Here is a 16,867-nt window from a genome sequence, read left to right on the forward strand (position 1 = left end):
CAAACTAACTAAACTAACCAAAAAGCATTGACAAAAATTAACACGCAAGGGAAAATCTTTGGGAAGTAACGGTTGGACTCATTGAATTTGATATGGGCTCAATAAAAAGTGAAAAATTTTCCAAACCTAAACGGGCGAGATATTTAGATTATTTCCATTGCTTTTTAGTACTAAGTTCAGGATTTTCATCAATAGAATTTAAACACTGCTTCTTCAATTTCTGGAATCCTTACAGTCAGATGGGCCTCTTTTAAATGATTATTTGCCCTTAATGTACCTGTTTCAGTTAACCTTCTATGTACATTTGAAAATGTTCACCTATCTGGTATGACTATTAGGAAAGCGCTCTTAATATAGCTAACTTCCGTCAGCCAAACCATACATGAAATGCATATCAGCCAACTCTTCATTAGTAAACTCGACCATTCTTTTTTAAAATAACAATGTTCGGATATTTTAAATACCAAATTAATAACACCCGAAGAAGTGAATTTAAAAACTGATATCAAACAACAATTTTTTACTGACACAGCCTACCACAATAATAAGTAATAATTATACAGATTTGAAAAATATACCTTTGAGTTTACGTTTTTTGAAGTATTTTAATAAAAAAGATAGACAATTACTGAAATAAGAATTAATAATCATAATAATTCGATGCATGCAGTTAACGATATTGTTATGACATTTCAGACCAGAGAGGTTTATTTTTTTCAACAAAAACCGTATATCGGATTAAAAAAAAACAAAGAAATGAAATTTCTTTAGAAATGATTGGAGATTGTAAGAATAACTTTTATTTTAAGAGAGATTAGTGACGTACCATCAATGTCTGTCAAAATAGACTGGTGAAATTCCGTACCCCCGCCGGCTTAGGCTTAGATTTAGTAAATAAATTATTATACATACACACATACACACACAAATATATATATATATATATATATATATATATATATATATATATATATATATATATATATATATATATATATATATATATATATATATATATATATTATATATATATATATACAAATTATTAACTTTCGAGACGAATCCGTTAATTAGAACACGTGAATTTTCTCGTTTTCCTCAGCTGTTTATGGAAATTATGGAACAATAAAATATATTAAAAATTGAAGACATACCCCCTCCCTTGCCGGCCACGCTGTACTGGTAGACGTGAAGGGTGAAAAGCAGGTGAGAATCTCTGTTTGCGGGCGCCCTATTCTCTACAGCGGCGTCCAGGTAATGGGCGGCCTTTTCTGCGGTCGGCACCCTCAGCTCGCAGTGGGGGGGGTTGGTTTCCGAACAACGGGTCATCTCTCAGATACAGTCCCGGGGATTGTTCGGAATCTGAATCCAAACCATCCTATTATTTATTGATTGGACGCTTTCGTCCACATTTCGAAACTAAAATGGACTTAATCTTTCGTCAGTCACATGGTTTTTAATCCTACAAGCTTTAGTACAAAAAACCTACGGGGATTTTCAGAATTGTATAATTTATTTTATTTTCCATACAGACAAATGTTTTAACAATTTGTACAGGAATTGTCAAATAAAAAATGGAAGTGTCATCATTTATATATACATATATATGTATATATATATATATATATATATATATAGTATATATATATATATATATATATATATATATATATATATATATATATATATATTCTCACGTATTCACGGATTCACGGATGGAAAAATGTGATGACACTATATTCCGGGATATCATCCGTTCGCTCGTTGAACTCCGACTGGAATCCTGCATCCGACTGGAATCCTGCAAATCTTGCATCCGACTGGAATCCTGCAGACGTTTCGCCAAAATCTCACTTGGCATCTTCAATGCTCGCGCTCCGAAAACACCCCAGTGTTCGAAGTGTTTTCGGAGCGCGAGCATTGAAGATGCCAAGTGAGATTTTGGCGAAACGTCTGCAGGATTCCAGTCGGATGCAAGATTTGCAGGATTCCAGTCGGATGCAGGATTCCAGTCGGAGTTCAACGAGCGAACGGATGATATCCCGGAATATTATATATATATATATATATATATATATAGTATAGTATATATATATATATATATATATATATATATATATATATATATAATATATATATATATATATATATATATATATATATATATATATATATATATATATATATATATATATATATATATATATATATATATATATATATATATATATATATATATATATATATATATATATATATATATATATATATATATATATATATATATATACATATATATATATATATATATATATATATATATATATATATATATATATATATATATATATATATATATATATATATATATATATATATATATATATATATATATATATATACATATATATATATATATATATATATATATATATATATATATATATATATATATATATATATATATATATATATATATATATATATATATATATATATATATATATATATATATATATATATATATATATATATATATATATATATATATATATATATATATATATATATATATATATATATATATATATATATATTCTGGCAAAATACTAACCTAACATTTACATTTGATTTGATTTTTAATTACATTACATTACTATTTATAATTATGGCACACATCAAAAGTTAACAATGATGAAAAATATTTTTTGGGCGCTATGGTATGTGTGTTTGCCCAGTAACGTTGTTTAAACAACAATTAGAGGTTGTTTCCTTAATTTAAAATTTATACCATAGAGCTTTTATTATTATTTTTTGTCCCATTCCAAATAAACTAAATCAAAACCGCTGAGCCTATATATGTTTCTGACATGCTACATGTTTGGGGTTCTATAGAGCCACATTGTGTTGGGCAGCAGACCTTATGTTAATACCATGATTAATTTTTGTTTTATAATAATTGTTTTTTAACGTGAATGTTATCTCTGAATTGATATACAGTTGTTTAAATGTAAGTTTTTTAACTTTTTTAAAACTAGGATTCCACTTTTTTACTTTTTTACTAAAAAAATAAATAAACCTGTGAATTATGTGATAGAATATGCTGATGACTAACAGGAAATGCTAGCTTCAGTATTCCAAGTATCTGCGACGCGACTTTTGCATAAAAACGTTATAAATATGAGAACAATATACTTTGTGAACAGTTCTCCTTGTAACGGATTAAATAAAACCTCGTAGTTCTGTTTGTAAAACAAAAAAGGTGTTTTTTAAAAACGAGACCCTTCGTTCGAAAACCTTAACTGGCGCAGTCGTGGCGATTTGGGGTAGTTTTCGGTCAAAGCCACGTCATCGGGACGATTTGATCGCGAAACGTGGGTTTCAACCCTTAGACTCCAAAACGAACCAGTGATAGACTGTCTGACAAACCCAACGTGATTGAGTTCGACGAGGGCAAGGAAGGCAAGAAATCACCCTCGCAAGCAGTGCTACGCAAGGAAAATTCCAATAGGAAGAATAGGCTGACGACTAAGAGAAATCAAGGTTAGTGCCCAAAATTCCTATTGGTCCTGGTTAGGACGGTGGAAATAATTTTAGGATTCTTGGCTTTAAGTTCAATTTTAAGAAATTTCAAAATCAATTAAATTTATGAACGAAGATAAAGACGTCGACAATTTAAGTGCGTTTTTTACTTCGTTAAATTTAGTGGAAAAGAAGGTAGAGAATAGTCAAATCAATTTGAAAATGAATTCTAATCAATCGTCAAATTCAGGTGTAAATTACACTTTGTTAAAAATGTTTATAGATAGTATTCTGCCATATAATGGTGATCCCAACATTTTAAATAGTTTTCTATCAGCTGGAGATTTCCTTTTTGATACATATGGCCAAGGAAACGACGACATTTTAAAACAATATTTGTTAAGAACTATAAGAATGAAACTTGTTGATCGCGCACAAATTCTAGTAGGCCGTAGAATGGAGTTAGTAACGTGGGATAATATTAAAGTAGCTTTGTTAAATTGTTTTGGCGATAGACGAAACTTAGAATGTTTAGAACAGGATTTGTTTATGGCCACCCCCTTTAAAAATGAACATCCTTTAAATTTTGGGAAAAGATTACAAGTTTTAAGAAGTATCCTTGCTCAAAAAATTAATGTATTTCCTGCCGATACTATGGATAATGCAAGCAAAGTAATTCATTTACGTCCATACCATCAAATTTGTTTAAGGACGTTTATTAGATGATTACCAGGACAATTAGAAAGTATTATAAGACTTAAAATCCAAGCTGTATAGAATAAGCTATGACCCAAATTATTGAAGAGGAAAATTTCCAATATAGACAAAATATCTTCAGAACTCCAATTCAATCAAAAGTTTTGCCTCATACTTCTATCGAACCCGTTAAACAATTTTCACAAAATCCAAATTATTTTAGTAACGAAAATTTTAATTATGTACAACCGATTCGCCCTACAAATTATTTTCAAAACAACAATCACCATAACCAAAATTTTAGAATTAGGCATGATCAAAATCAGTTTACTCCCCAGACTAATAGTTTTCCCAGAGGTCCAATTAATATGTTCCAAGTTCCAAGAAATTTTCCTACGAATAGGCAAGTTTTTGGCCCACCTAAAAACGTATTTAAACCGACAGGTCAGGTACTTAACAATAAACCCGAACCTATGTCAACAAGAACAAACTATACCATACCACGCCAAAATAATCAAATTAACCATTTCAAACCTACTGAAATTGAAAATCAAATCTCTCAAAATTTTACAATAACGAGTCAATGGCACTCAACGAAATGACATTAGAAATGTATACCGAAATGAATAATAGTTTACCGTACATCCAGATTAAAGAACCCGCAATTAAACTTTTAATTGATACTGGTTGTTTTCACTCGATTCTTCGACCTTCCATTGCAGAAAAATTTTATTATGAAAAAACATATCATTCCCCAACTATTATTAAAACAGGAACTGATGAAAAGGAAACTCTATTTAAAGCAGATATTCCGGCTTTCCCAGAATTAACCTAAAATAAACAATTAAGGAATAATACAACTAATATACCAATTTTATTTAGACAACCACAAGACGAAATATATTGTATTACTGTGAATGCACACGAAATTGTTAACGTAAGAATTCCAGTAACACAAAACAATGATGTTATTATTCCCGAGCAAGTCATTGAAGGTGTCTATTTTCCAGAAACACTACTGCAAAAAACGGTTTTGCGCAAACAGAAGTTTTTAATTACACTGAGAAAAATATAACGCTAAATTTCCCACAGCCTCTAAATGTTTTATCTTTTCCGGACTTTCATAAAGAAAATTTTGAACTTTTTAATTTAGAACACATCTTACCAAAACATAAAGAACAATTTAGTAAATGCGACTTTTCCAAAATAATTCGTTGCGAACATTTAAATCTAGAACAAAAATCTGCTATAATAAGGCTTTGTAAAGAATATAACGATATTTTCCATCATGAAAACAAAAAGTTAACATTGACCAATAAAATCAAACATTGTATAAGAATAACGGATGAATTGCCTGTATACACTAAATCATATAGATACCTCTTTATCCATAAAGAGGAAGTTCAACGGCAAATTAACAAAATGTTAGACGACGGAATCATTAGACACAGCCAAAGCCCTTGGAGCAGCCCCATTTGGGTAGTCTCGAAGAAACCTGACGCCAGCGGCAAGCAGAAATGGAGGATTGTCTGTGACTTGCGTAAGGTAAATGAGAAAACGATAGACGACCGCTATCCATTGCAAAACTCACCAAGCCATTCACAAATTGCCTAAAGAAAGGAGCGACCATCAAACACACGCCAGAATTTATAGAAGCATTCGATCTTTGTAAAAATATCTTGTGCAATGATCCAATACTACAATATCCAGATTTCGAAAAACCTTTTATATTGACAACGGACGCCTCTAATGTTTCTATAGGAGCGGTTCTCAGCCAAGGAAAAATTGGTTGTGATCTTCCCATAGCCTTTGCCTCTAGGACATTGAACCCGGCTGAAAGCAATTACTCAACCATAGAGAAAGAATTATTAGCAATCGTGTGGTCAACAAAATATTTCCGACCATATTTATTTGGCCGAAAATTTGTGATAGTTACCGATCACAAACCTCTACAATACCTGTTTAATATGAAAGAACCAAATTCCAGATTGCTAAGATGGCGACTAAAACTGGAAGAGTTTGATTACACAGTTCATTATAAGAAGGGCAAACTGAACACCAACGCTGATGCCCTGTCACGCATCGAACTAAATATGATAGATAAAGAGTCACTTTTCGGAAATCCTGGAGATATTAATGAAGACATCGATAAATACATACATGAAGAAGATCAAAATATAAGCTTTGAACAATTGGAACAAATTGAAGACGTGTTTAACCCTCTAGAAAATGTAAACACTCCAAAAATTAATATCATCTCGGACATTCAAATTAAACCGCCAAATATTCCTAATACTGGTGAGACAGTACACTCAGCAGCTGAAGATCCAATATTAAATATACCAATTACCGAAAATAGTTTAAATACTTATTCTAATCAAATAATATTTAACCAAAAAACAAACGGTCGTTATCACGTGATTAGGAGTTAACCATTTCAACATAAATTTAGATTTGCTGTTTGTTTAAATCAAAACTATCAAAATGAAGTAATTAAATTCTTTTTAGATTATTTGGATCCAACAAAAATGTACTGCCTTTATGTACAAAACACCGAAATAGATTTAAATCGAGAACTATCTGTTTTGTTACATTTAAAAACCATGCTTATAAATTGGTAATATCGAAAACTCTTTTAACTGACATCACTGACAGGACAAAACAAAAAGACCTAATTGCATATCATCATGAAAAAATCTGTCATCGTGGAATTAATGAAAGCCTAATAGCATTAAAAAGGCTCTATTATTGGCCAAATATGAAACTGACCTAATGTTATATGTTAATAATTGTGACACGTGCCAACAAACAAAATATGATAGACATCACCAAAATTAAAGTTTATGTTGACACCGACCCCTTCTGGACCATTAGAATCCATCCATATGGATACTTTTCAAATATGTAACGTAAAATTTCTTACAATTATAGACGTATTTTCACGGTACGCCCAAGCTTATCCGTTAGAACCTGCTTGCACAGCAATTGCTATCTTAGACGGTTTAGCGACCTTTATAAGTCATCACGGCCTACCTCAACAAATAACGTGTGATAATGGTACGGAATTTAAAACGTCTTTGCTTTTAGATTTCTGTAAATTGCATAAAATTGCAATTCATTTTACAACTCCTGGCAATTCTAATAGCAATAGTCCAATAGAGAGATTTCACTCTACTCTTGTTGAACTATATAGGGTACTAAAATTAAAGGAACCTAAAGAAGCTCCTAAAAATTTAATAAAATACGTAATTATAGGCTACAATTCATCAATGCCTAGCGTAACAAAACAAAAACCTTTTGACGTTATTAATGGAAAAGTAAACGGTTTAGATCCCTTTAATTTAACGGATGAAATCATTGTAAATAATTATATCGCAGATAGACGTGAAAGACTAAAAACTATCTATCAACAAATCTACGTTAGAAACAAAAATACGTTTAAATGAAAAACAAAACGAAAAACGAGAAAATCCTCCTGAAATGAAACAAAATACAAAGGTTTACGTTACTGACAAAACAGCAAAACCTGTTATTATAGATCAAGATATTGGGAATAAAATTATCACAAAAAATAAAAAAATAATTCATAAATCTCAGATCCAAAAACATAAAGCTTTTTCTTCTTCGCAGGTTAATGAACCGGACAACGCTGTTCCTTCTTGCAGCTACGCTGTTATTAGTGATAGCGAATAATGATATTGAAGTTATCCCAATTAAAACACCACTTCTCCCCTTCCGCTTAGGAAATGCTCGAATAATTCAACATCAACATACATTTTTGCATTTTGTAGAAACATCTCAACTTTTTAATCAATTACGTAATTTAGAATACGCTTACGGTGTAATCTCAAAATTATTAATCTATACAAATAAACATAATTATCAGAATGTACACTATATTAATGGAAATAATTTACTTAATAATGTTCGATATTTAATTACACAAGTAAAATTTAAACTTGGTAACATAAAACCTAAACACCGTAAAAAAAAGAGGTTTAATAAATTTTGTAGGCAAATTATCGAAATGGCTTTTTGGCACTCTCGATTCAGAGGATGGATAAAAATATGATAAAATTATCACAGAACTTGTACGTAGTAAACATTCATTTGACATCCAGCTAAAAAAGCAAACCTCGTTGATTCAACAGCTGATTGACAACTATAATGATACTATAACACTTCTACAGAGAAATCAAGAAGCTAGTAAAAAACATATAGACATTTTTGAATATAATTCAAATAAAACTATTACTGCCATTACTACTTTCATTAAAGCTCAAAATACACTAATGCAAATAATTCTAAATTGCCAAAGTTTTATAACATTTTTGGATAATTTAGAGAATGCCATTACATTTGTGAAATTAAACACATTACATCCTGTAGTAATATCGGCGGTTGAATTAGAACAAATAATTTTTAAATTGACTATTCTCTATGGTGATGATCAAATTCTAATTTTTGAAAATCAAAATAATTATTATCAGTTAGCAAACTTACAAGTTAAATTTACAAAAGATAAAATAATTTTTGCCGTCCATATTCCGATTTTTCTTAAAGAAATTTTTGAAATATTCCACCTATTCCCAGTACCTGTGAATCACTCCTTAATTATACCTAATTTACCCTATCTAATATTGGGCACTGACATGCAACAATATCAAGAATCAATCTACCCAATAATTGCGAACCTACGTTTGCGAAAATCAACTTACCCAGCCCATCGGTGATTGTGTAACAACCCTCATTAAATATGCCAAAAACAAAAATTGCCACGTAGTCAATGTAAATGTTTCAACGCATATAATACGATAATCACTAGTAGATTTGTTTTGATAATACCATCGGAACAGAAATTTAAATTACAAATGAATTGTCGAAACAAAGAAATAGCTTTTATTGAAGAAGCCTGCCTAATCAATGTTCCATATAATTGCGGTATAAGTACCCAAAATACTGAGCTTTGGAATAAAGAAGAAATTTTTAAACCAAACCCATTCTCACTGCCACCCATTAAAATTGAAAATATGGAACATTACGATGTGAAGTACCAGCCACTCCAACTACAATCGATTGATCTCAATACGATCAAAAAACTACGAGAAGCTGCGAAATCATCGATCCCCGACATTGGTTATGAAATTCATCCAGTCACTTGGAGTTTCGCCACTTCAACAGGAATGATGTTTATTTTAATCTTGTTAATAGTTATAGCATGGAAAATCTACAAGAGCCATTTGCTGCAAGATTCCAAGAAAACCAAGAACGACCAGTCTTCCGAAAACAACCCTTCGTCCCTGTTGTTTTCCACTTCGGACGGAGGAATTATGTGATAGAATATGTTGATTATTAACAGGAAATGCTAGCTTCAGTATTCCAAGTATCTGCGACGCGACTTTTGCATAAAAACTTTATAAATATGAGAACAATATACTTTGTGAACAGTTCTCCTTGTAACGGATTAAATAAAACCTCGTAGTTCAGTTTGTAAAACAAAATAGGTGTTTTTTAAAAACGAGACCCTTCGTTCGAAAATTTTAACTTGTGTAACGGGTACAATATTAGTTTGATTTTGTCGAACGCTAGGCGGTTAAATGATATTACACAAGAATATCTTTTTTTCTTACAAATAATAAATTTATTATATTTTTTATTCAAAACTTCCAAAAAGTTTCGGGTAATAAAATTATAATGAAAATATTCCATTGAATCATATGCAAATAGCGCCCTCTGCAAGCCAATTTTTTACTTTATTTTCATTAAAATTGATCAAATTTAACACCCTGTATCTTTGAAACGAGCAGCATTTTATGCTTCAAGCGGTATGTATTGACGTGCCTATAGAATCTATGATTGCTCCATGACTCATTAATTGCGCTCCACCCTGTATATAAAAACTTATCAAAATTGAAGAAGAACCTGCAAAATCGGCTGTATAAAGAGAAAAAATTTGAGGGCCGGAGATTCCACCTTGGGAAACTCCTTAAAGTCGAAATAGGTGCCATTAAAGTAAAAAGGTGTCCAGATTGAAGGCAAGATTTAAAGTGGTTAACGCTGTGGTTAATGTTATTGTAGTCAGAGCATAGCGGTAGAAGAGAGCACCGTATTCAGTTTCTGGTCAGAAGCTGTTATTATCTGTTACTCGGCCAGCGGTGGCCTAATGGAACGACCCTACAGTCTTCTCATGTCTTTGCAAAAGTGCCATCGGAGAGAGATCTGTAATAAGTGAAGCGATAGAGCCAGCATAAGAAATGATATCTTCAAGTCAATATTGCCCTCTCACAACGCAGAAGATTAAGGCAATTGATAGTTTTCTTGACAATTGTAATGTCAACTTCCCTAAAGCAAAATGCAGAACTACAATTGGGGTAGATGTATGAACTATATTTGTGCAGTAAAATACAACGCTAAACAAAAGACCAATTGAACGCATCAGCATCAGTGGATAAGTCCGAAAATTTAGCTATATTAATACATTTAAGTACTCAACGTCCACATATTACGTGGGTCGGTAATAAGCTTGTACCTGAAATAGCCTTTTTTTTCGGTACTTATGCAGAAAGCCACAAAGTTCCAAGATTTTATATTTCATGAAGTCTCAGCTGCCACTATCTACTTTAGAGGAAATTAGGTCAGCTCTCTTTTCTATAGAGTTGGTAATGTTAAAATTAGTATTGAGATGCTGCCCCGTTGTTGTCCTACAATTACACAAGTCGAAACACATTTTGTAAATTTTTGTATTGAAACTTCTCGTTGAGTGTTGTAAGAGCTCGTAAAGTTTTCTAGTGTGTACTTAATAAACAACTTAAACAACATCTAGATAATACTGGGCTTTTGCCCACAATTCAAACGGGGTTTCAGGTAAACCATAGTTGTTCAACTACTTTATTAAAAGTGACCAACGATATTTTTGCTGCTGCAGAACGTGCTGACTGTTGACTATCTTGGTTCTCTGAGACTAAAGCAAAGCTTTCGATAAACTCAATCTCTGTTTTTTACTTGCTCTTTTGGGTTATCTTCATCATCCGGTGTACCTCAGGGTTCTATTCCCGGGCCTTTAGTCTTCTCCCCATATACGTTCTAAATAACAGGTGCTACTCTTTGGAAAAAGTCAGTCTAGGAATTTATACTCTAAACTTGTTATGGTTTATCTTAATGGAACTCACTGAAAATGCAAAAAACCTATGACTAGCGAGCGGGACATGTCAATTATACTCATAAACCGTTTGTTATCTAAAATTTATTCGTGCCCAAAAGAAGTTATTAAATAAAAAATTGAAAAAAATATTATACGTTTCCTTGGTGCTATCGCACTTTAATTTTCTCGACGCCGCATACGGGCGTTGTCTTTTCGATTGGGATACCCCACTTGTGCACTAACTCCTTTTAACAAAATTATTGGTAGGAAATGTCCAGAGTTTCTCTATAAAGAAAATTAAATTCCCCTACGACACTCATAAGTTAGACATCCGACATAAATTCAAAATCACCACACCTAAACATGTCTTTGCTTGCTTCTAACATTTCCTCCTCTTTGTTGTAGCTAAATTATATAATAAAGTCCCACCTAATATTAGACATTTAACTGGTGACAGGTTTAAGAAAGCTATTAGTCCAACTATTAAGCATTTTCTATGAGTTCCCACTTCTTCTTTTTTCTATGCTTCTGTTTAATTATTCATTAATTGAATTAAATATTAATTAAGATTGTACGGCTACCGTAGCGGCTGATTTTGGTTAGCGACAACCTGTCTGGTCGTTACCTGTAGGCAGTATGTAGGTTAAGTTAGGAGGCCTCAACTTATCAATTCTTTAGTAGTTCCTTGGAATAAAGCCTCACATAAAAAAATTAAATTACAAACTCAGTTCAGATCTTTTTGTCTTGCGACAAACCGTCTTCAGTAATAACCCCTACAATTTTGAAATTTATTTTGTAAATATGCTTTATTTCGCATCACCGCGTATTTGATGAAAATATTGAAAATTTGAATATTGTCTGAAAAAAAGTATTACATTCTGAAATATATTAATATTTTTTATTTACTTAACATAATTTTAAAAATGTCATAAAATGTCGGGTGTGAAATTCATTAAAAAAAAGTAACTTTATTTGACCATCCTGTATGTAATTGAGTGACAATTGAAATAATACAAAAAAAATTAACAACTTTTGCATTCAAACTTTTTTTTATAACTCATAGATATCAAAGTAAGGTATAGGCCTCTCTTAAGCCGGCTACCCTGTGCAGATTGGTCCCTTATTATAATTTCCTTATAATTCCTAGTGCCGGCTGCCTTATTATTAGTGTATTTTCCAATTAAAGCAATATTTTTACGAGAACATTAATGACTAGAATATTATTTTTCTAAACGTGAAATAGCTCTGTTGTAGGTTTATTGTACGGCAATAATACCGTTACCGGAATTAATTAAATCGTAAATTTCGGAGATTAAAAGTTTCATATTATCTCGCTGATTAAATTTCCTCTAAGGAGTGTATCAATCCGGATAATAAATTATTCTTTTAAGAAACCACCAGGCACTGATTAAGTTACAAAAAAAAAGCCGGTTTAATTAAAAAGTTCGCAGAAATAAGCTAATTACCGAACGGAATTCCCCAAATCATCTGCAACCAGTTCGCACAAAATCATTCCGCGCGATTTAAGCTCTCTCTCTCTATATTGTAGTGCGTCTCGTCGAAAGTGTTTTCTTTGCACTTAACCGTAAGCTCCGCGCTTCGTGCACGTTAAATAAAGTCGTCTACGATATTGAGATAATTGCCAAAATTAATTAGAACTAATCTCCTATAATTTCGGGCGCTAAACTTACAATCCTCGACTTCGGTTTATGGCACTTGAGATTATGCTTTGTGAATTAAATTTCCTTCCCTCACGGGTACGCGGGGGTATACGGGGGGTCGCGGCGATGTACAGAGTTATTTTTTATATTTGCGTACCCACCTACAGGGGTTAACGGAAGTCAAGGAGAAAAACTTTGAATACAAAAGTTGTATAATTTAAACGCATTATCCGGATAGTTAATGAAACCAAAAGTTTCAGACAGAAAAAGAGAATTATTGTTAGAAATGAAGATGACGACATAAATATTTTGCTCTCTTTTGAGGGCAGCTATACTTTTATGAATAATAATTAAAAATAAAATTAATTTCATATAACTTTTTAGAAAATCCCGAAAATTCAGTATCGATTACATCACAAGATTCAGTCCACTTCAAAATTAGGCTTATCTGAAGGAAATAAAGTTCAACGGTTACAATATTGTCAAGAAATGTCGACGCACATAACAGAGGATCTCGATTTTTTGGGAAAAATATTTTTACTGATGAAGCAACCGTCACAACGGCAGTTATGTATAATCGGAAAAATAAGCATTATTGGGCAAATCAAAACTCACATAAAATTCGACCATTCGACAGGGTCGTAGATCGGACCGATTTTTCTGAATGGATTTCTGACGGGTAATGAATATTTAGATTTAATTCAAAATAACATTGAAAATTATTTGGAAGGCGTTCCAGTTCGCCAATACATTAACCTGGTTTGGCAATAACATGGTGCACTGAACCACAATGGAGATCCAGTTACTGACTACCATTGGAATATTGGTCTGTCGACAATCCTCATGCTACAAAAGAAATGGAATTTGAAAGAAAGTTTAGTTTAAATGTGTTTTGCTTGTTATAATAAAGTAAGTGTTTTTAATTTACGATCAGAATTGAATGTAGATGGGGCACCGGCTCACTGCACTAAAGAGGTGTCACAAAAATTATATGAATTATTTAATGACCATTGCTTTCGAAGTTCGGGGAGGTGAGAATGGCTAACAAAATCGCTCGATCTCACACTATTAGATTAGGGGACCCTCAGACCACAATCACTCGACTGAGCTTGACAAACGGTCATTTTTCTTTATATAATAACGAAATTTCTTAATGAATTACCAAGTAAATTGAGTATAATAACTTCATCAAAAACTAATAAGCTATTTTTTCTATATCTCTTTGAAGAACAGTGTTTGATAGTTAATTATAGGTAAATATAGATATAAGTTCAAATAAATGATATGATCTAACGGTTATTGTTCCTCCTTGTAAGATTAAAGATTACCTACACAGGGTATGATACTTTTTCATAATTGTTACACCTGCCCTCCGCATTCCTTAGGTCTTAGGTTTTCAGGTTAGGTGGAAGAACAGGTCAGTGATACGTTACTGAACTGAACCTCACCTTTTTCTAAATTGATTTGTTGAATTTTGGTTGTTGTTAAATTTTGGTTAATTATAATAATAATATTAATAATTATTATTATTTGATTTATTATTATTTGTTTTATTTGTCTGCGTGCAATTTTTATTTTAAGTACCTGATATTTTGGTTAGTTGATATGGATATGTTGTAGTTTTTAACATGTTTTTCGCAAAATGGTGTGGCCAGAGCCTGTCTCCCAGATGAAATGTGGTTACTTTAATTCGCTTTAAAAGCAATATTTTTTAGCTTATAACTCGAAAATCAGTGAAAACAAATATACCACAGATTGGTACTTTTAGATGGCAAATTAACTGCTCATTTACATGACAATATAAGGTGTATAGTGTTCCCACGTGACTTGGATTTTCATATCTTGCCAATTGAGCCTTATCTTATGAACGCCCTGTACGCAATAACTTAATTCTCATACTATATTATGATAAAACAGGGAACCGAAACAAAAAATTCAATATCAGGTTGTTTACCAGATTTCTTAAAAAGTATTTTTTGTCTCAGAACATGTTCAACATAGGTATGGCGCATGTTACATAAAAAAGTTCCAGAATGGTTCGCAGAATTTAAAAATGTAATAATATACAGGCTGTTCCATTTAAAAAACGAAAATTGATATACGTTACGAGTATAACAGGCAACATCCCATGGACAAAAATATTTTACATATGTAGCTCATATTCGCCTACACAAGTAACCTACATTTTAGGTTTTTAGCGTTAGTCATTCTCCATAAACGTCTAATAGGACACTCACCGTCAATAACCCAGTATAGGTACTTAACGAATCAGATAGGTCTGGGCTCTGCACTCTTACCTAACCTTGTAATTTTCCTTGCCTAAACTACCTGAATAAAGTAGTATATTATTATTATTATTTTCCCCTCATCTCAGATTACTCTGGTCAATATATTCAACCTCGGTCCTTAGAAAAGATGGCTGAACTTGAGCAACCATATTCGATTTCAGGTATCTCCAAGTACCCTGCGCACTATTCTACATTATTATTATTATTATTTTCCCATAACCTCAGATTACTCCGGATTATTATTATTATTATTATTATGATTGTTATTATTATCATTATTATTATTATCATTATGGTTAATATTAGGATCATAAACATCTAAAGACTTAAAAGTCTGTCCCTGAGGCTGTATCAAGTGGTGTGAGTATTTATTGTTTCATTTAGGTCAGTTCTTGATTTATGGGAACTGCACGTCGTATACTTCTATACAATAGCAAATAGCACCAAAACAAAGTAAGACACAAAATTATTGTTCCGAACACAATTGAAACAAGTTCCCTGTATTCAGTACGAGTGACGTCTTTAGTAGTGGTTGATCCTTCCCCATATTTCGTGTTTTAAGAAAACCAATTAGGCAAAAAAAAATCAATCCTGTAGCACTTAAGCACGATACCTTAAAATGTCTTCACTTAGCACAAATATTTGATACGCTTTTTGTGTAATTAATAACACCGAGGTTCTTTCTATGCCGGTTTATTAATTAATAATGACTTCTACATTATAGGAATATCGAAGGTACAATGAACTAATCAAAACTAAACACTCCCTACTAAGTTCAAGAACCTAGCTAACCGTCTGGTTATTTCAATGATTGTCACTGTTAAGATAAGAGAGTGTGCATGATAATTTAAGAATTAAATTGAATTGAATTGAAAAACGGTTAAATTCAATGTTGATTCCTGCAGTATGTTAAAGTTGTTTACAACTCGGCATTTATACAGTTGTACGTGCGTTTACAAAGTTTAGAAAAGACGTTTTTCGTGCAAGAACCCTGATCAAATTAGTCCGTTTCACTGTGGAAAACGAACCGTCCGCACAAACCCGTCGTATCCTTGTCTGATTTTTCACGGACGGTAATACGATTTGATAGATTGAAACGTGAACCGTTCCTGATGGCTCATGCATCATTTTACCTTTGTTTATATTTAATCTTTTCAGCGATACACGTCTACAAATTTAAATTCCTCGCTCGGTGGAGTGGGTGAGTGACGGTCGTCGCTGGCGTGCACAGAATTGCGCTTCCCATTAATAAAGCGGGCAGGCCGGATTTTACAAACATTCTGCAGCACTGTTTGCCGAATATAAAGCGATTTACGGTTTTTGTTTGACAGCTGACCCAAAACTTTAAAACTATGTTTAAAGTTTAGGATCGTAATTAAAAGAGGAGCGCGGTTATTTCGTATTGGGTTTGTACAGTGCCAAGAAGTACAGCACATAATAGAAGTTCATGAATTATTCTGTTATCACTTTCGTTAAAACTTTACGCAATACTGTCGCGTCCAGGGTAGCCGCAACTGAAGTGTTTTAACAGCAAACATCTATTTCTAAACTAGATACGG

The 16,867-nt window shown here is 32.2% G+C and overlaps 2 protein-coding genes across 4 annotated transcripts in view; one reads left to right on the forward strand and one right to left on the reverse strand.

The window, feature by feature from the left end:
- The window catches only part of LOC132705357 (monocarboxylate transporter 13-like), a 51,987-nt gene that overhangs the window by 18,463 nt on the left and 16,657 nt on the right, over positions 1-16,867 (forward strand). The window contains exon 8 of one of the 3 annotated variants that reach the window (XM_060675900.1): positions 13,405-13,487. The exons of the other annotated variants lie outside the window; for them this stretch is intronic. Within the exon in view, the coding sequence (XP_060531883.1) occupies positions 13,405-13,472 (68 nt within the window). The 3' untranslated portion in view covers positions 13,473-13,487. Of the gene's footprint in view, positions 1-13,404; positions 13,488-16,867 lie in introns of those variants that run through there. 3 annotated transcript variants of the gene reach the window in all.
- The window catches only part of LOC132705356 (kinesin-like protein CG14535), a 577,250-nt gene that overhangs the window by 13,009 nt on the left and 547,374 nt on the right, over positions 1-16,867 (reverse strand). Inside the window, 2 exon segments of the mRNA XM_060675896.1 lie at positions 1,155-1,305; positions 1,307-1,362. Of these exon segments, the coding sequence (XP_060531879.1) occupies positions 1,155-1,305; positions 1,307-1,362 (207 nt within the window).

The sequence above is a fragment of the Cylas formicarius genome, unplaced genomic scaffold, assembly GCF_029955315.1.
Source record: "Cylas formicarius isolate icCylForm1 unplaced genomic scaffold, icCylForm1.1 PGA_scaffold_7__23_contigs__length_41026272, whole genome shotgun sequence".
Classification (NCBI taxonomy): Eukaryota; Metazoa; Arthropoda; class Insecta; order Coleoptera; family Brentidae; genus Cylas; species Cylas formicarius.